This window comes from Chrysemys picta, chromosome 16, assembly GCF_011386835.1.
Source record: "Chrysemys picta bellii isolate R12L10 chromosome 16, ASM1138683v2, whole genome shotgun sequence".
In the NCBI taxonomy this organism is placed as follows: domain Eukaryota; kingdom Metazoa; phylum Chordata; order Testudines; family Emydidae; genus Chrysemys; species Chrysemys picta.
The window spans coordinates 6,401,076-6,422,103 of record NC_088806.1 but is presented as its reverse complement, the minus strand read 5'-3'; the positions used below and the strand labels follow the sequence as shown (position 1 = coordinate 6,422,103).

The 21,028-nt window shown below is 48.2% G+C and overlaps 3 protein-coding genes across 7 annotated transcripts in view; 2 read left to right on the top strand and 1 right to left on the bottom strand.

The window, feature by feature from the left end:
* Positions 1 to 9,155, bottom strand: part of LOC101946821 (zinc finger protein 773-like) — a 36,980-nt gene extending 27,825 nt beyond the window's left edge. The window contains exons 1-2 of the mRNA XM_042859537.2: positions 8,825 to 9,155; positions 7,449 to 7,870 (exon numbers count right to left, since the gene is read on the bottom strand). The gene's annotated coding sequence lies outside the window, so the exon portion shown is untranslated. The remainder of the gene's footprint in view (positions 1 to 7,448; positions 7,871 to 8,824) is intronic.
* Positions 1 to 21,028, top strand: part of LOC101944793 (zinc finger protein 3-like) — a 439,596-nt gene that overhangs the window by 134,430 nt on the left and 284,138 nt on the right. The window lies entirely within an intron of this gene.
* The window catches only part of LOC101944083 (zinc finger protein OZF-like), a 101,723-nt gene continuing 89,861 nt past the window's right edge, over positions 9,167 to 21,028 (top strand). For 3 of the 5 annotated variants that reach the window (XM_065569999.1, XM_065569998.1, XM_065569997.1), the window contains exons 1-3: positions 9,167 to 9,323; positions 12,274 to 12,362; positions 12,923 to 13,049. In XM_065569999.1, the coding sequence (XP_065426071.1) occupies positions 12,282 to 12,362; positions 12,923 to 13,049 (208 nt within the window). In that variant the 5' untranslated portion in view covers positions 9,167 to 9,323; positions 12,274 to 12,281. The remainder of the gene's footprint in view (positions 9,324 to 12,273; positions 12,363 to 12,922; positions 13,050 to 21,028) is intronic. The other 2 variants (XM_042859538.2, XM_065569996.1) reach the window with 2 other exon arrangements.

The following is a 21,028-nucleotide window of genomic DNA, read 5'->3' as shown; positions in this document are numbered from 1 at the left end:
CTTGGCTGGGTTAGTATTGTTAAAACAGGTATTAGAATTATAACAATGTGTTCAAACTTTATTGAATGCTCGTGAGTTGCTGCCTGGGTTAATACCTGACGAGTTTCATCGTGAGCCTCTGTGGCTATGTAAATCACCAGATAGGAGAGAGACTTTACCTATGTGAAGTGCTGATTGGCAACAGAATGCATTACATCCTGCCTGGCAGGAAAAGTCCATCAACACCAGATAGACCATAATGGGATGTTAAAGACAAAAGACTGTTGTGCTCTTGACCTCCCATTAGCTGAGCTTGCAGCTTAGAGCACATGGCAGGAAGGGGATAAAAACCCCCATACAGAAATAACTGATTATCTGTATGTTGCTTGGACTCTGGGGGGCAACATTTCTAGGCATAAGCAAGAGATCCCCAACTGCTTAGCCAGGGTTAGTCCTAAAGAATATGTAGGGCCTGCTTATTATAGAAGCTTGTATTACCTTTTGAAATTTAAGACTGTAACTTGTCTGCATCTGCTTTAACCTGCTTTAATTTTTTAAACAATTCTCATTTCCTTTTAAATAAATCTTAATACAGGTTATTACAGGACTGGCTACAAGTGTTGTCTTTGTTGGGAGATCTAAGATTCAATTCACCTAAGGAAGTGACTGGTTCTTTGGGACTGGCAGTAACCTGAACATTGCTGTGATTCGTGGTGTAAGGCAGTGGTTCTCAACCAGGGGTCTGGGGCCCCCTGGGGGGCCACGAGCAGTTACCAGGTGGGATGCCAAGCAAGGCCAGCATTAGAGTCAGTGAGGCCCAGGGCAGAAAGCTGAAGTCCCAGCGCATGGGGGGCGGCTCAGAAAGAAAAAGGTTGAGAACCCCTGGTGTAACGGACCATCTGTCAAAAAGGTGAGCTCACCTGCATGGTGAGATATATGGGATGACCCAAGGGGACTGAACTGTGATACCATGTTAATGCTTTTAGTGTCTGAAGCATTTACACTGGATACTTGGTTGGTGAAATCTACATATAGACCTCACAACCAATTTGGGGTTTGTTCCCTGTTTCTTACCAGTCTGCCTGAGGCTAGTGCTCATGGTCTTGAGTCACTGAAGACAGTGTTACAGAGACTTACGGGCGCAACGCCACCAGCAGCAATTTGCAGCAATGCAGAGCAGGCTTTACAGTGATACAGTGTGGGCCAAATGGTCCACAGACTCAGTCAAGCCCCAGTTCTCCACCAGTGCACGTCAGCATCCCGGCAACCTTCAAGGAGGGTCAAGGCTGCCACTCCTTCAGTGATGATGGATCTCCAGCATAGCATCAGCCGCGCCCCATGACCCACCTTCTCTCCTGAGACAGAGATGGATGACAGAGGGTACGCAATGGATACTTTTGGGGAGGTGGGAGAATAGGGAAAAGGATAACAAAACACACCTTCTGGGGGTCACCCCTCAGGAAGTGAAGGTGACAGGTATTGTGGTGGCAGTAAAGGGGGTGGGGAGGGAGTGGGAGCAGCACCTTCAAGGGCAATGCTGCCAGTGCGTCACCCCGTCACATCAGGCCTGGTGCTGATAGGGGGCCATTCCCTGGGCCTGGGTGCCTGTGAAGGGCTATATAAATCCTACACAGAAGTAGTAAACTGCTGCTTTAGTCTGGACTGGCCCAGCCCCTCCACACCTGCAAACCATGCCAGGACTGGAGCAGCAGTTAACAGGAGAGACCTACTCTACTCAGAGGGGGGCCACCCTGGGAAGGGAACTGTCTGTGGAGCATCTCTAGCCCCAAAGAGAGGGCTGGCAGCATTCGGGGCTATGGCCTTCACTGAGGGAGGGTGGGGATACCCGGAGCTCAAAGGGGGAGCAGGCTGAAACTTCCACTGGCGACCCAGTAAACTTTGAAGGGGACTGAGATGCTCCCAGAGGTAAAAGGGGCCCATATCCTGATGGGATCTGTCCACAGTCTCTCCCCCACCCCCTTCTTTTCTTTCATTACTTTATTTACCCTTGTTTGCTGACAGTCGGTTCCTTTGGTGTTTCACCTGGTACCCAGAGAGAAGAAGAAAGTGCCTTGAGCCTCAGCCAGAGGGTTGAGCCCTGACACACTAGAAGGACATGCCCCTGTAGCATGCCTGGGGCAGGGGGCAATTGGACTCTGAGGTGCACCCCAGAAGGCCTGAGGCCCAGCAGTTTGGCACCAATTTGATAGGTTGGAATGGCCTCTCACTGGGGGCTGCCAGCAGCCTGGCACATGGAGTAGATACGAGGTGGCCTGGGGAGCAGAAAGTGGGACAACATCCCAGACAGCACACTGAGAAGGGAAATGGAGACGGGGCAGGGGGCACTGTAGTGAACTCAGCACCCGTCCTGAAGGCCATTGGCAGAAAGTTGTCCTCTCCCTGGCCTACGGGGGGTCAGACAGTGACACAGAGATCCCTTGGCAAAGGGTCACTTGGTCTTTGACAGCAGCTCTCACTTGAGCTGCTGTCAAACCCATCACAGCAAACACAGCTCTTGGAAGATGGTCATGTGAGGTGTCTACAGAAAGCTCATAACTGGTCAAGACTCATGACGACTGAGATCAACGTATGTGTCATGTAGGGAACAAACCATTTATATTGAAAATCTACTTTATGGACTTGGAATGGAAAAATCAATCACTGAAAGGTACTGGGCCCCAAGATTGGCCCATCCACCCCAGAGGGAGTCATCACTCCTCACTAGTCAGCTGCCAGGTAACACAAGGCTCAAGTGACCAGCCTTGTTCCCTCCCAAACTACCAATGGAAAACCAGCGGGGTACCACCAAACAACTGAAACTGGGGTTGAGAGTTAAAGAGAAGGGGCTAGATCTTAGAATTTCTCTGCCAGTCAGGAAGGGGTAGCAGCGAGGGTAGACTGGCAGCTGATAGTTGGAGGGGTGAAGAGGTTTAGGATATGGTGGGGGGAAGAAGCAGCTGGGACTAGGTAACCTGGGGCCAGGCAGTCTCCATGGGGGACACTTGCTCCTCCTGTGCCCCTTCCACACCCTCTTAAGAGTAAAGAATGACCACCCTCTCCCCACCCCCAGGAGCAGTCGTGTCTCAGGACTCTCCCAAGTTGCACCCACTAAATCTCTTGTCATTTGGGGTATAGCTCAGAGCAACAATTTACCACCAAGATGAACCCTGCTGGCTGTTCTGGTGCCATAGGGGCCTCTGGTGCGTGAAAGGCAGAACTGTAGCACTTCTCGGGCAGAATATATTTTCTTTATGTAAAAAAAAGGTTCTTCAATGGATGTGAATTCTGCACATACACAGTGGTGCAGAATTCCCACATGAGTAACTCGCACCCTGCACAAACATAACCTGCTCACTCCCATCTCTTCTCCCTATGTCTCCAAGTTCCAGAGCTGCTGCTGTCATTAATACACACAGACTTTCACTCCCCTTAGTGCTGGCAAGACCTTATCCAGTTACAGGATGAACCCTTATTTTCCTATCACATGGGACATTCTCAGCTGAGGGGGAGGTGAGAATGGGAGGCGGTACAAAGGGAGAAGAGTTGTTGTAGCCATGTTGGTGCCAGGATATCAAAGAGAAGTATTTTTAATTGGTTCTAAAAGAAATTACCTCACCCACCTTGTCTGTCCAAGAGATCTTTTTAAAAAAACATGGTGTGAGCGAGTGTCAAAAGTTCAGGAATTAAGAAATGGAAATTAGGTGTCAGTTCCTTTCTCATGCGTTTATCTCATAATTTTAATTTCAGTTTTGAATCAGTATTAATACCATGTGTTTTAATAACATTAGAGGCTATTTGTATAATTGTTTGCAAGATTTCATTGGATATTGTGAACCAGCAGTCTTAACCTTTTATTTTGAGATTACTAAATACAATCCAGCGCACCACTCCTGAAACAGTGCAAGCCCTGGCCGGTGACATGCTCCCTAGAGACCAAACACGTGATGAGCCCATTCACCCTAAAAATTGCTTTTGGCTCTTTGACATTGCTTTATCCAGCCCACCAGAAAATACTATAGGTAACCAGGTAATTACAGCAGACCTTCACTAGGTATAGTTTTACCAGCTATGTGCCAAAATTCAAATGGATCTGTGTGTTTCATCTTTCATTCAGCTTTGCAATTATTAGATCTCATTAAAAAACTGGAACTGAAATAACCAAAGCAAGTTAAGAAGGGAGTGACATCAGGCACAGGCAGCGGTAAAACAATAAAGGAAATAACTGAATATGCAAAAAGGAACGTCCCTAACTATCAGAGCCCCAGACCCCCAATGTGATGCAGCCGTGAAATAGGTTAATGCAGCCCTAGGATGCATCAGGCGAGGTATTTCCAGTAGACACAGGGAAGAGTTAGTACTGTTATACAAGGCACTGATGAGAACTCATCTGAAATTCTGTGGGCCATTCTGGTCTCCCATGTTTAAGAAGGATGAATTCAAAGTGGAACAGGTGCAGAGAAGGGATGCTAGGATAATCTGAGGAATGGAAAATCTGCCTTATGAGAGGAGACGCAAAGAGCTTGGCTTGTTTAGCCTAACCAAAAGAAGGCTGAGGGGAGATATGATCACTCTCTATAAATACGTCAGAAGGATAAATACCAGGGAAGGAGAGGCGTTATTTAGGTTAAGCACCAATGTTGGCACTAGAACAAATGGATATTGGCCATCAATAAATTTTGGTTTGAAATTAGGTGAAGGTTTCTAACCATCAGAGTGAAGTTTTGGAACAGCCTCCCAAGGGGAGCAGTGGGGGCAAAAAACCTAACTGGCTTGAAGACTGAGCTTGATACCTTTATGGAGGGATTGGTATGATGGGACTGCCTACAATGGCACATAGTCGATCTGCAAATGCTAGCAGCAAATATCTCCAAAGGCCAGTGATGGGACACTAGATAGGGAGGGCTCTGAGTTACTACAGAGAATTCTTTCCCAGGTGTCTGACCGCTGGGTCTTGCCCACATGCTCAGGGTCTAATTGATTGCCATATTTGGGGATGGGAAGGAATTTTGCCCAGACTCAGATTGGCCCAGACACTGGGTTGTTTTTTTGTTTGTTTTTTTTTTTGCCTTCCTCTGCAGCATGGGGCATGGCATGGGTCATTTGCAGATTTAAACTAATGTAAACGGTGGATTTTTTTTGTAACTTGAAATCTTTAAATAATGATTGAGGACACACTGATGGTGATCAGGGCCCCATTGTGTTGTGCATGGCAGAGAACATGACTGAGATCAGCACCCCCATTGTGCTGGGCACTGCACAGACAGAGCGGGACAGTCCATCCCCCAAAGAAATCACAATCCAAGTAGACAATGGGTAGGAGGAAAACAGAGAGGAGCTGTGACGTCACCAAGCAGGTCAGTGACAGAGCCAGGAACAGACCCTGGTAACTCCAGAGCCCCGTCACCCGCAGCTTGGAAAGATCCCCAAACCCCATTGTATTAGGCTGCAGAAAAAGGTGGTTTGTCCATGAATGCACAGGCTGTCTTGGCCTCAGCTGCAGTCCCTGCACACAGCTGGGTCAGGAGAAGTCAGTGTTCAGTCCTGTGGGACTGTGCTCCTGGCTCATACCTCCAGCACTCACTGCTGCCCCTCTGTTACCAGCTGCACTGTTCAGCCAGCCCCAGGCCTCAGTGAGGTCACTGTCTCCCCACACCCCAAACCTTCAAACTGAGACATTGTGCACCAGTGCCAGAGTGCACTAGTGTAAATTCTGTCTATACTAAGGGTTTACACCAGTGCTTAAAACACCAGTGTTGCAGAGATCTTCAGTACCCAAAACAGCAGTACAGTGACACTAGAACTGGGATCTATTTCTAGCTCTGTCATGGACAGCCTGGGTGACCTGGGGCACGTCAATGTTTCTCCTGCCAACTTTAGTCTATTTACCCAGCTGCCCACTCACTGGGATCTCCTCTCTCTCCAGAGCTGCTCACCACTAAAATCTGTGTGGGTGTCACCAGAGCTAAAGTAGTTCAGCTCTGGAATAGTCTTACAAGGGTGGCTGTGGAGTTTCTGTCCCTGGAAGTTTTTAAGAACAGGTAGGACAAATCTCTGTCAGAGATAATCTACATATACTTGGTCCAGCCTCGGCAGAGAGAGTTGGACTTGATGACAGTTTGAGGGCCTGTCCAGCCCTACATGTCTATGATGCTATGTAATATATACGTATAAAAAGACAACATACAGAAAAATCCCCACCACAACATAATGTCAGGCAATTCAGAAAAACAACAACAAAGAACTACACTCCACAACATAAAATGACACAATACAAAGGAAAAGAAAGCAACACAATGAAAACTAACACACCCTAGGACAAAAGTACACAATGCAAAAGAGCTCAACTCAAACCAACACAAAACAGACACCAAACAAGGTGAGGCAAAACAATGCACCATAAAACTATGCAAGACAGCATGGTGCAATCACAGTTCCATGCAAAAAAGCAAGCAAAAAAGCTCAGCGTAGAATAGGACACAGCACAAAAGAGAATTATTTCAATGTAGGCATGGAAGGGATCTTGAGAGGTCGTCTCCTCAAGCCTCCTGTGCTGAGGCAGGACCAAGTATCCCTAGACATTCCCAGACTGGTGCATCTCTAACCTGGTCTTAAAAACCTCCAATGAAGGAAATTCCACAACTTCCCTTGGAAGGCATACGTACATGCTGGGCTTGGGGTTAAGTGGAGAGGCAAGAATTCAAACAATCTGGGTTCAGTTCCCAGTTTTGTCCCAAATTCTCCATGCACACTTGAGCAAATTACTTCAGCTCTTTGAGCTTCAGTTTCCCCATCTGTAAAATGGAGAGTCGTCTTCACCATTTGTCTATTTAGCCTTTGAGCTTTTTGTGGCAAGGACTCTCTGTCATTGTGGGTATGTCTACACTGCAGTTAGACACCGGCAGCTGGCCCGTGCCCACTGACTTGAGCTCACACGGCTCAGGCTGTTTAATTGTGGTGTCAATGTTCTGGCTTTAGCTGCAGCCCAAGGTTTGGCACCCTCCCACCTTGCAGGGTCCTACAGCCTGGCCCCAGCCCGAGCCCAGACATATACACTGCAATTAAACAGCCCCTTCGCCTGAGCCCTGTGAGCCTGAGTCAGCTGGCATGGGCCAGCTGTGGGTTTTTAATGGCAGTGTAGAGATACCCTTGGTGTGTGCAGCACCGGTCACAATGGGGACCCTGATCTTGGTGAGTGTCTGTGCAGAGCCCTGCACAACAGTGGGCCTGACCTCAGTGGGAGGCTCTGCAACTCCCGGCATTACAGGATCCCTGATTTTGTTTGGGGTCCCTGCAGCATCTGGCAAAATGTGGGGGCAGGATCTCTGTCAGGGTCAGTACAGTGCCAGGCACAATGGGGACACAGATCTCAGTTGAGGTCTCTCAAGCTCAGCACAATGGAGGCAGCAATCTGGGCAGCAGTCATGCGCTGCCTGGCACCAGGGGGGCTGTGATCTCAGTCTCGGTTTTACCTGGCACAACAGGGACGCCGATCTCAGTTGGAGTCTCCACAGCACCTGTCACAACAGTGGGGTCTGACCTCTGTTGGGGTCTCTGCAGAGTTTGGCAGAACGGGGCCCAGATCTCAATTGGGGTCTCTGCAGCTCCAGGAACAACAAGGTCCCTGATTTTGTTTGTGGTCTCTGCAGTACTTGGCACAATGGGAGCCTGATTTCACTTGGTTTCTTTGCAGGGCCTGGCACAACAGGAGCCCAGAGGTCAGTCAAGGTCACTGTAGCCCCTGCTCTTTGTAGCGGTCTGTGCAGTTCCTGGCACAACTAGTGCCCCAAACTTGGTCAGGGTTTGTGCAGTGCCCAGCACACTGGGGGACCAGATCTCAGGCAAGGCCTGTTCCACACTCAGTACGATAAGAGCCCTGATCTCAGTCAGACACCTGGAGAGAAAAGCAGGAAGATTTTCAAGAATTTCAGTATTTCAGAACTGAGGAGAAAATGGGGCACAAACTAAATATTTGACAATGTAAGAGAGAAGCACCAACATCTGGGGAGATTTTATGTCATCATTCAACGGTTCAAGGGAAAGGAGGGAAAATTTGAGGGGATTATACACGGATATTCAATCAACAACAGAATGGGATGGATTCATCTGGTCACATATTCACATGGCCAGCAGAGCCCTGGGTGATGTGGCTTTCACAGGGGAAAGGAGTGGGGATGGAGCCAGAAGGTCACTGGCTGTGGGTAGGGACTGGCAGTGGGGTCTGGGAATGTGACTAGTGGGGAGGGGAAGAACAGAGACCTTCTCAGGAATTTGAGGGAAAGGGGGAGTCACCCTGGATGTTGCTCATTGCTCTCTAAAGAGAAAGGGGGCAAGACAGGAGAGGATGGGGGGGTCCCCACGGGAGGGGGCAGCGACACAAACAGACCCTGCTCCCGTAACCCAGATGTCACATTGCGTGGTGGAAACCGCACCCAGTTGCAAAATGGGAGAGTTGCTATACGTGGCCATGGCGTCACACCGGCTCCCCCTTCCTCTCCCTGCTCCCCGGGGGTCACCTGCTCTTCTCCTCCCCAGGCCATGTCCGGACTGCACAGACATTTTCCATCCGCCACTTTCCCAGGTCTCCGCCCCCCAGCAGCCCCCGTCCAGCCCCACGCAGGGACCCCAGTGGGGGCTGGTCCTCTCCCTCCGGGACCCCCCGTGGGGCCCCAGGGCAGAGCCTGGCCGGGCCCGGGGGCGTTGGGCTCCTGCGGGGACAGCAGCTCCGAGCCCCCCGCGGGCGCTGCCCCCAGGGAGCAGATCCCGGCGCTGCGAGATGCCGGGTCCCCCCCACGGACACTGGGGCAGAGTCACCGCCCGGCCCCGGCCCCGGGGCTCGCTCCGGTACCTGGAGGCTGCAGCTCCGCAGCGGGGCGGGCAGAGCCCGGGGCGGCTCCAGCGGGAGCAGGGCGCGGGCCGGGCACGGAGGGGTTAATGGGTCTCCCCGGCACAGACCCTCCTGCTCAGCCCGGCCCCGCAGCGCCAGGGAGCAGCACCGGGTGAGCGCTGCCTCTGCGCATGCGGGACTTGCCCCCGATCTGCACCTGCCCAGAGCTTGAGCGGCACAAAACCCTTCTCCGGCCACGGGAGAGGCTCCAACGGCCCCGCACGAGCCAGGCAGAGCCGCAGTGCCCCGCGCGCGTTCGCAATCGGGCTCGGTCTCGTCCTTTCCCCCTCCCTATGTCACTTCCGCTCCCGGCCTGCCCCGAGAAGGGAGGGTTTCAGCAGCTGTTACTGCGCCTGCTCTGTTCCAGTCCCGTTCGTTCTCCCCTCTCCCCCGGCCAACATCACTATCAGTGCTGCCTCCGTGTGATCCGGCTGGGGGGGCTTTCTCCGGAGTTCACCAGGTGAGTGAGAGACCCCGGGGGGCGCTGGGGCCAGGCAGGAAAGTGACTCTCCGCCCCGGGGAACCTGGGAGAAGCCTCGGAGCTTCCTCGGCCCCAGTGGAGCTGCAGCAGGATCTGCCCCCGGCACCGCTGGGATTGGGGGGGTAGAGACGGGGGCCCGAGGGGGGGTCCCCTGAGAGTCAGTGGGGTGGGGGGAGTTGAACTGTCTCTGTGTAGCTAAGAAATCCCCGGGGGAGAAGTGGTGGACTGGGGAAGGGGAGTTAATTGGATCCTGTCCCTGTTTGTGCCACTTGCCTCTCACCCCCGATACAAATTCTCTCTAGTTCTTCCCCTTTTCTCTCTCAAAAAGAACAGGAGTACTTGTGGCACCTTAGAGACTAACAAATTTATTAGAGCATAAGCTTTTGTGGACTACAGCCCATTTCTTCGGATGCATATAGAGTGGAACATATATTGAGGAGATATATATACACACATACAGAGAGCATGAACAGGTGGGAGTTGTCTTACCAACTCTGAGAGGCCAATTAATTAAGAGAAAAAAAACTTTTGAAGTGATGATCAAGATAGCCCAGTACCGACAGCTTGATAAAAAAGTGTGAGAATATTTACAAGGGGAGATAGATTCAATGTTTGTAATGGCTTAGCTATTCCCAGTCCTTGTTCAATCCTGAGTTGATTGTATCTAGTTTGCATATCAATTCCAGCTCAGCAGTCTCTCGGAATCTGTTTTTGAAGTTTTTCTGTTGTAAGATAGCCACCCGCAGGTCTGTCATTGAATGGCCGGACAGGTTAAAGTGTTCTCCCACTGGTTTTTGAGTATTATGATTCCTGATGTCAGATTAGTGTCCATTAATTCTTTTGCGTAGAGACTGTCCAGTTTGGCCAATGTACATGGCAGTGGGGCATTGCTGGCACATGATGGCATATATCACATTGGTAGATGTGCAGGTAAACGAGCCCCTGATGGTATGGCTGATGTTATTAGGTCCTATGATGATGTCACTTGAATAGATATGTGGACAGAGTTGGCATCGGGCTCTGTTACAAGGATAGGTTCCTGGGTCAGTGTTTTTGTTCAGTGATGTGTGGTTGCTGGTGATTATTTGCTTTAGGTTGGGGGTTGTCTGTAAGCGAGGACAGGTCTGTCTCCCAAGATCTGTGAGAGTAAAGGATCATCTTTCAGGATAGGTTGTAGATCTCTGATGATACGCTGGAGAGGTTTTAGTTGGGGGCTGAAGGTGACAGCTAGTGGTGTTCTGTTATTTTCTTTGTTAGGCCTGTCTTGTAGGAGGTGACTTCTGGGTACTCGTCTAGCCCTGTCAATCTGTTTTTTCACTGTTTTGTATACCCACCTGCTGAAGTGAAAAAACAGATTGACAGAGCCAGATGAGTACCCAGAAGTCACCTCCTACAAGACAGGCCCAACAAAGAAAATAACAGAACACCACTAGCTGTCACCTTCAGCCCCCAACTAAAACCTCTCCAGCGCATCATCCGAGATCTACAACCTGCTGCTACTCTGAAACTTTTCTCTCTCAGTATCTCACACGTGGCTGTAAAATCCAGGCAGATTCCCCCCTTTCCCCTCAAATGATCAGCTCTCTCCTCTCCCCCAATTTCCCCGTTCTCTCCATGAGTCTCAAATGTCAATTTAAAATCTCTCCGATGTGGGGGATTTTCTCACCCATTTTAGCTGCAGCGATTTCTCCTTGTTTAGGTGGGAAATTGTTGCCCTGAGTCATTCCCTGAAACATGGCCCCCCTGGAGTGGGGATGGGATGAGATGCCCGTTCTCTGCCGGGGTAGCGAAGGGAGGAATATGTGTCCCCCATGGAGACTGCCCAGACCCCGGTTTCCCAATCCCACTTGTTGCCCCCTAATTAACACAGTTGCCCCCAGTTACTAGTCACGTGCCCATCCCCCACTGCTGCCCCTTCCCTCATCCAGGAAGCCTTCCAGCTCCCCCCCCTTAAAGCAGCTCCTCAAAGGGCTCCCTGCTGCCCATGTGCATGGTGGCAGGGGGAGGGGGGGAACAAACAGAAAGTGATAATGTATTAGACAGTCATATAAAATCCAGTCAAACAGTCCCCCTTTTCCAGCTAGTTATTTTATAGCAATATGAAATTCCCTCTTATCAGGGAAAGTGCTGTGGATTGGCATGAAAGTGACTCTGCACAAACAGCCCCTCCCCCCCATTTCTCCTCCCATTAGCAATTGCCAGGAGAAAATCCAGCCATGGGAGAGCAAAGTACCCAGGAATGGGACTTTTGCAGCCAGAGGGGCAGGGAGAGAGGACAGGGGAAGGAGAGACTGAAAGGGGTAGTGGTAGAAATGAATTGAGGGAGAGATTTCCAGCTCTCTAATCCACCCATACAGATGTATTGCAGCATTGGGGGGGAGTTATAGCTCACTGGTTTGAGCATTGGCCTCCTAAACCCAGGGTTGTGGGTTCAATCCTTAAGGGGGCCAATTGGGCCAAAAAATTGGGGACTGGCCCTGTTTTGAGCAGGGGGTTGGACTAGGTGACCTCCTGAGGTCCCTTCCAACCCTGATATTCTATGGGTCTATGATCCCTGGGCAGAATCACTTTCCAGTAAACAAGAAAAGGATCAGACAGAGGAAAAGCCAGTTCCTCACTCCATATTCCTACTGCTTTGGGGTCAGTGTCCAAGAGAATCCCCACAGTGACTCCTTTGGTTCAGCTCTTTTCTAGCATTGTGTTCAGAGACTTTGTTATGGGATGAGGGGAGGGAGAAGGGAAGTTAAAAATTTCTGTATGGGCTTAGTCTGGCAGGAGGAGCCAGGTCTACACTGTAATAAAGAGATCAAGCATTTTCCCAGCATGGCAGACTCTAGGATGTAGAGGGAAAGGGCCTGGGGGAATCGTGATGTGAAATGAACTAAAGCCTGTTCTGAAACCTTCCCAATTACCCTTCTCACCCTCCCAGGCTGCAGAATGACATCCCTGTTTTGCTCCAGCTCATCCCATCCTCCCATGGGACAGGGGAGAAAAATGGCTGCAGTGGAACAAGTTCAGGTAGGGATTATTGGGGGATTGCTGGTGGGTTCCTGCAGGAAGGAGAGGGACACCAAATACACCAGAGATGGGGAAGGTTTGCACAGTCTGGTTTGGAGGTTGGAGTGGGCAGAAAATTCACAGGGTGGGAGAGGGAGGAGGACAGGTTGTGGCAAATCTGCTGGGAGTTGTTTAATAAGTGGCCTAGATTCTAGGAACAGACCCATGAGGTTAGGAGGTGGAAATGCTCTAATTTGTTCAACAGAAAATAACCTACCTTCATGGGGCTAAAAAAATGCAGCTTCTCACAATGAGGAGGGTGTTGGGCTTCCTTCCACGGAACTCTCCCTGGACCCTGCTAGTGGCTCCATCTCCTGTATCAGTTGGTGGCTAGTAGGTGTGTGATGGATCTGCTGGTAGAGACAAGGGTCTCTCTCTTTGTCCCTTCACCCTGGTGTTTCCAGGATGTTCTGAGCGGGCTGGGGGTGGGACTCTGTTGACTGCAATCTACCAGAGCTTCCATTTGATTTGGAGTGTGAGTGGGGAAGCAGGTACTGAGTGTTGGACTCTTGCTGTTTCAGGGGCCGGTGACCTTCGAGGAGGTGGCTGTGTATTTCACCAGGGAAGAGTGGGCTCTACTGGATCCCGCTCAGAGAACTCTCTACAGGGACGTCATGCAGGAGAACTATGAGAATGTGACCTCGCTGGGTAAGGATTCCTGTCCCCTTGGTTCTTGGAAGGGGAAATGAAGAGTTAAAGTTCATGCCACCTCCACAATACCACCTCTACTCTGTCCTCTTTCAGCATCACCCCAATATGCCAGTGACACACACACTGCCAGAGCATCTCCCCTGCTGCAGAAAACTTTGAGATCAGAGCACAGGAGCAGTGTCACACAGTGTCAAATATCTCTTTGCTCAAGTAAAACGGGGGGTTAGGTCCAGCATAACGAACAGAAGCTTCCTACCCCTGACCTTCTCTCAAACCCTGAGCCTACTCCACCCGGACCAGAACGTGCTTGGGGTGTAGCAAACAGGTTCCTGGAGTCAGATCTGCTGGTCCAGGGTTAATTATCTCACAGACACTCAGTGTGTTCTTGAATGCTGGCTGTTGGTATCCAGACAAGGGAGCTCCAGCAGCAGAACACTGAATCTCACCCAGGATTACAGATGACACAACTCCTCACTGCTCTGGATTTCACACCAGCATGTGAAAATGGCTTAGGTTGGTAATGAAACTTCTTGAGACATGGAGAGTCTTGCTCCCCCATCACCATGTGAAATAGCCACAATCTCTCTTCTCTGCAGGCTCCTTGGATTTGAGTCCCTCGTTCCTGAAGTCACAAGACCCTGATTCTTATTTTTCACATTCTGCTTTTCCAGACTAATTAGAGTCTGTTGCTCCTGAATTATAGCTTCTAATTTCCCAGTGTTCTCCACACCCAGGGATTTTTCCTACTCCATCCCATTTCACTGGACTCACTCGATTCCCTAGTACATAAAAACAGCCATACTGGGTCTGTCCAAAGGTCGACCCAGCCTTGTATACTGTCTTCAGACAGTGGCCAATGCCAGGCGCTCCAGAGGGAATGAACACAACAGGTAATCATCAAATGATCCATCACCTGTCATGCTTTGCCAGTTTATAGCAAAAAGAAGCTACAGACGTCTTCCCTGCCCACCCTAACTCATGGCCATTGATGAACCTATCCTCCATGAATTTATCATGTTCTTTTTTTGAACCCTGTTATAATCTTGGCCTTCACAACCTCCTCTGGCAAATAGTTCCACAGGTTGACTGTGCACTGTGTGAAGACACACTTCATTTTGTTTGTTTTATATCTGTTGCCTATACATTTTTTTTTTTTTTGGTGATTCCTAATCCTTGTGTTATGAGAAGTAGTAAATAACTTCCTTATTTACTTTCTCCACACCAGTCATGATTTTATAGACCTCTCTCCTCTCCCCGCTTGTCTCTTATCCAAGCTGAACAGTCCCAGTCTTTTTAATCTCTCCTCATACAGAAGCTCTTTCATACCCCTACTCATTTTTTTGCCCTTTTCTAAACCTTTTTCAATTCCATTATATCTTCTTTGAGATGGGGCGACCACATCTGCATGCAGTATTTGAGATATGGGCATACTATGGATTTATATAGAGTCAATTTGATATTTTCTGTCTTATCTATCCCTTTCTTAATGATTCCCAACATTCTGTTCGCTTTTTGACTGCCTCTGCACATTGAGTGGATGTTTTCAGGGAGCTATCCACAGTGACTCCAAGATCCATCTCTTGAGTGGAACCAGCTAATTTAGACCCCATCATTTTATATGTATAGTTGGGATTATGTTTTCCAATGGGCTGCACTATGTGCTATCCTGTCATCTAGTACTGCTGAGATCCTGCATTCAGTAATATCCCTGTCCTTCCTGTTCCCTTTCTCCACTGAACCCCACCAGCTCATGCTTACTGTTCCCAGCTTCCCCAGGACTCTCTCATTGTCTCAGCTCCTGTCAGCAAGAAGCAGTGCCAGGGAGACTTGCCCTGTCTCTGGAGACTTTGATTTCTGGGACATGGATTTACTTTCTCTGTGTTTTAGGAGACTCTTTGAAATTGAGTGTCTGTGACATTAACCACAGTACAATCTGGACTGTTGAACAGATGTGTCCCCTCAGTTCCCCAGGCTGGGTTGCCTTTTACACTGCTTTACTGTGAGAACAGCCACTGCGGGGCAGATAACACACAGTCTCCAGCATGTAACTCGCTCCCAGCCACACAGTATTGAGTGCTGCTAATCAGCTGAAGGTGAGAGGGCAAGGAAGAAGAGAAGAGCAGCTAGTCCTATAGGAAGAGGGGAAGAGTCAATGGAGACCACACCAAATATGAGCCCCAGGAGGATATGGGATGGGTTGCGGAGGATTGCAAGGGACAAAGAAATCGAGAGGACTTGCAGCCAGAGTGAACTGTCACCAGGAAAAAGCAGGTCTACGTGATTGGGGACTCCTTACTGAGAAGAATAGACAGGCCTGTAACTAGAGCTGATCTGGAGAACAGAAGGGTGTGCTGTCTGCCGGGTCCTAAGATACGGGATGTGGACCTGAGGCTGAAAAGGATCCTAACGGGAGTGGGAAAGGATCTGTTGATTGTCCTTCATGTGGGAACAAATGATACAGCTAGATTCTCGCTGGAACGTATCAAGGGAGACTATGCCAGACTGGGGAAGATGCTTAAGGAAATCGAGGCTCAGGTGATCTTCAGTGGGATTCGGCCTGTTCCTAGAGAAGGGTAACAAAGGTATGACAAGATTATGGCAATCAACAGATGGCTCAGGCAGTGGTGCTATAAGGAGGGCTTTTGGATGTATGGCCACTGGGAAGCATTCATGGACAGAGGACTGTTCTCTCGGGATGGACTTCACCTGAGTAAGGAGGGAAATAGACTTCTAGGATGGAGGCTGGCACAACTGATTAAGAGATCTTTAAACTAGGAATTTGAGGGAGATGGTTGGGAGATGGCCAGGTAATCTCCATGCCAGAATTTGACATTGAGCGGGAAGAAAACAAAGTAAGAAAGGATACAGCCGTGGGCAGGAGAATGGACATAAGGAGGAAGGGTAGTGTAGATATCAATCTAATAGGTGATACTGGTGGTAGAATGTCTGTGCCTAATCGGGTAAAGAATGTGAGAGAAGCCAAATGGCAAAAATTAAGATGTTTGTACACTAATGCGAGGAGCCTAGGTAACAAAATGGAGGAACTAGAGCTACTGGTGCAGGAAGTGAAACCGGATATTATAGGGATAAGAGAAACATGGTGGAATAGTAGTCATGACTGGAGTACAGGTATTGAAGGCTATGTGATGTTTAGGAAAGACAGAAATAAAGGCAAAGGTGGTGGAGTAGCATTGTATATCAATGATGAGGTAAACTAAAGAAATAAGAAGTGATGGAATGGATAAGACAGAATCTGTCTGGGCAAAAATCACATTGGGAAAGAAAGCTACTAGAGCCTCCCCTGAGATAATGCTTGAGGTGTGCTACAAACCGCCGGGATCTGATTTGGATATGGATAGAGACCTCTTTAATGTTTTTAATGAAGTAAACACTAATGGGAATTGTGTGATCATGGGAGACTTTAACTTCCCAGATATAGACTGGAGGACAAGTGCTAGTAATAATAATAGGGCTCAGATTTTTCTGGATGTGATAGCAGATGGATTTCTTCACCAAGTAGTTGAAGAACCAACAAGAGAGGATGCCATTTTAGATTTGGTTTTGGTGAGTAGTGAGGACCTCGTAGAAGAAATGGTTGTAGGGGACAACCTTGGTTCGAGTGATCATGAGCTAATTCAGTTCAAACTAAATGGAAGGATAAACAAAAATAGATCTGGGACTAGGGTTTTTGATTTCAAAAGGGCTAACTTTAAAGAATTAAGGAAATTAGTTAGGGAAGTGGATTGGACTGAAGAACTTGTGGATCTAAAGCCAGAGGAGGCCTGGAATTACTTCAAGTCGAAGTTGCAGAAACTATCAGAAGCCTGCATCCCAAGAAAGGGGGAAAAAATCTATGCAGGAGTTGTAGACCAAGCTGGATGAGCAAGCATCTCAGAGAGGTGATTAAGAAAAAGCAGAAAACCTGGAAGGAGTGGAAGATTGGAGGGATTAGCAAGGAAAGCCACGTTATTGAGGTCAGAACATGTAGGGATAAAGTGAGAAAGGCAAAAAGCCATATAGAGTTGGACCTTGCAAAGGGAATTAAAACCAATGGTAAAAGGTTCTATAGCTATATAAATAAGAAGAAAACAATGAAAGAAGAAGTGGGACTGCTAAACACTGAGGATGGAATGGAGGTTAAGGATAATCTAGGCATGGCCCAATATCTAAACAAATACTTTGCCTCAGTCTTTAATGAGGCTAATGAGGAGCTTAGGGATAATGGTAGGATGACAAATGGGAATGAGGATATGGAGGTAGATATTACCACATCCGAGGTAGAAGCCAAACTCGAACAGCTTAATGGGACAAAACTGGAGGGCCTAGATAATCTTCATCCAAGAATATTAAAGGAACTGGCACATAAAATTGCAAACCCATTAGCAAGAATTTTTAATGAATCAGTAAACTCAGGGGTTGTACCATACTGGAGAATTGCTAACATTGTTCCTATTTTTAAGAAAGGGGGGAAAAGTGATCCGAGTAACTATAGGCTATACTATGTAAAGTAATGCACATTGGAAAAAATAACGCCAACTATACATAAAATATGACGGGGGCTAATTTAGCTACAACAAGTCAGGAAAAAGATCTTGGAGTCATCGTGGATAGTTCTCTGAAAATGTCCACGCAGTGTGAAGAGGCGGTCAAAAAAGCAAACAGGATGTTAGGAATCATTAAAAAGGGGATAGAGAATAAGAGTGAGAATATATTATTGCCCTTATATAAATCGATGGTACGCCCTCATCTCGAATACTGCGTACAGATGTGGTCTCCTCATCTCAAAAAAGATATACTGGCACTAGAAAAGGTTCAGAAAAGGACAACTAAAATGATTAAGGATTTGGAATGGGTCCCATATGAGGAGAGATTAAAGAGGCTAGGACTCTTCAGCTTGGAAAAGAGGAGACTAAGGGGGGATATGATAGAGATATATAAAATCATGAGTGATGTGGAGAAAGTGGATAAGGAAAAGTTATTTACTTATTCCCATAATACAAGAACTAGGGGTCATCAAATGAAATTAATAGGCAACAGGTTTAAAACAAATAAAAGGAAGTTCTTCTTCATGCAGCGCACAGTCAACTTGTGGAACTCCTTACCTGAGAAGGTTGTGAAGGCTAGGACTATAACAGCGTTTAAAAGAGAACTGGATAAATTCATGGTGGTTAAGTCCATTAATGGCTACTAGCTAGGGCGGGTAAGGAATGGTGTCCCTAGCCTCCCTCTATCAGAGGATGGAGATGGATAGCAGGAGAGAGATCACTTGATCATTGCCTGTTAAGTTCACTCCCTCTGGGGCACCTGGCATTGGCCACTGTTGGTAGACAGGATACTGGGCTAGATGGACCTTTGGTCTGACCCGGTACGGCCTTTCTTATGTTCTTATAGGCCTGTTAGTTTGACATCTGTAGTACGTAAGGACTTGGGGGAAAAAAATTTGAAGAAGAAAGTGGTTAAGGACATTGAGGTCAATGGTAATTGGGACAAAATACAACATGGTTTTACTATGCCAAACCAACCTAATCTCCTTCTTTGAGAAGGTAACAGATTTTTTAGACGAAGGAAATGCAGTGGATCTAATTTACCTCGATTTCAGTAAGGCATTTGATGCGGTTCCACATGGGGAATTATTAGTTAAATTGGAAAAGATGGGGATCAATATGAAAATTGAAAGGTGGATAAGGAACTGGTTAAAGGGGAGACTACAACAGGTCGTACTGAAAGGTGAACTTTCAGGCTGGAAGGAGGTTACTAGTGGAGTTCCTCAGGGATCGGTTTTGGGACCAATCTTATTTAATCTTTTTATTACTGACCTTGGCACAAACAGCGGGAATGTGCTAATAAAGTTTGTGGATGACACAAAGCTAGGAGGTATTGCCAATGCAGAGAAGGACCGGGATATCATACAGGAAGATCTGGATGACCTTGTAAACTGGAGTAATAGTACTAGGATGAAATTTAATAGTGAAAAGTCAAAGTCATGTATTTAGGGATTAATAACAAGAATTTTGGTTATAAATTGGGGACACATCAGTTGGAAGTAACAGAGGAGGAGAAGGACCTCAGAGTATTGGTTGATCACAGGATGAGTATGAACCGCCAATATGATATGGCCGTGAAAAAAGCTAATGCGGTCTTGGGATGCATCAGGCAAGGTATTTCCAGCAAAGATAAGGAGGTGTTAGTACCATTATACAAGGCACCGGTGAGACCTCATCTGGAATATTGTGTGCAGTTCTGGTCTCCCATGTTTAAGAAGGATGAATTCAAACTGGAACAGGTACAGAGAAGGGCTACTAGGATGATCCGAGGAATCGAAAACCTGTCTTATGAAAGGAGACTCAAAGAGCTTGGCTTGTTTAGCCTAACCAAAAGAAGGTTGAGGGGGGATATGATTGCTCTTTATAAATATATCAGAGGGATAAATATTAGGGAGGGAGAGGAATTATTTCAGCTTAGTACCAATGTGGACACAAGAACAAATGGATATAAACTGGACACTAGGAAGTTTAGGGTATGTCTACACTACGGGATTAATCCGAATTTATATAATTCGGATTTGAAAAACAGGTTGTATAAAGTCGAAATGTATGCGGCCACACTAAGCACATTAATTCGGTGGTGTGCGTCCAAGTACCGGGGCTAGCGTCGATTTCTGCACCGTTGCACTGTGGGTAGCTATCCCATAGTTCCCGCAGTCTCCCGCGCCCATTGGGATTGTGGGTTAAGATCCCAGTGCCTGATGGGACAAAAAACATCGTCGCAGGTGGTTCTGGGTACAGCCTCACCTCCTCCCTCCCTCCTCCCTCCCTGCATGAAAGCAACGGACGGCAGACAACCATTTTCGCGCCTTTTTTCCTGGGTGGGTGAACACTGCAGACTCCATACCACGGCAAGCATGGAGCCCGCTGAGCTCAAGACAGCAGTCATGAACATTGTAAACACCTCGCGCGTTCTCGTGGAGTTTATGCTCAGCCAGGACCAGAAAAATGAGGCGAGGAGGCGGCGGCGGCGGCAGAGCAGCGACAAGCATGATGAGGACATTGACATGGACATGGACACGGATACAGAATTCTGTGAAACCACGGGCCCCGGTGCTTTGGAGATCATGTTGTTAATGGGGCAGATTCTATCCATGGAACGCCGATTCTGGGCAAGGGAAACAAGCACAGACTGGTGGGACCACATAGTGTTGCAGGTCTGGGACGATTCCCAGTGGCTGCGGAACTTTCGCATGCGTAAGGGCACTTTCATGGAACTTTGTGACTTGCTGTCCCCTGCCCTGAAACGCCAGAATACCAAGATGAGAGCAGCCCTCACAGTTGAGAAGCGCGTGGCGATAGCCCTGTGGAAGCTTGCAAGGCCAGACAGCTACCGGTCAGTCGGGAATCAATTTGGAGTGGGCAAATCTACTGTGGGGGCTGCTGTGATGCAAGTAGCCAAAGCAATCACTCAGGTGCTGCTACGAAAGTTAGTGACTCTGGGAAATGTGCAGGCTATAGTGGATGGTTTTGCTGCAATGGGATTCCCTAACTGTGGTGGGGCGATAGACGGAACCCATATCCCTATCTTGGCACCAGAGCACCAAGCCACTGAGTACATAAACCGCAAGGGGTCCTTTTCAATGGTGCTGCAAGCACTTGTGGATCACAAGGGACGTTTCACTAACATCAACGCGGGCTGGGCGGGAAGGGTTCATGACGCTCGCGTTTTCAGGAACACTACTCTGTTTAAAGGGCTGCAGCAAGGGACTTACTTTCCGGACCAGAAAATAACCGTTGGGGATGTTGAAATGCCAATAGTTATTCTTGGGGACCCCGCCTACCCCTTAATGCCATGGCTCATGAAGCCGTACACAGGCAGCCTGGACAGGAGTCAGGAGCTGTTTAACTACAGGCTAAGCAAGTGCAGAATGGTGGTAGAATGTGCATTTGGCCGTTTAAAAGGTCGCTGGCGATCATTATTGACTCGCT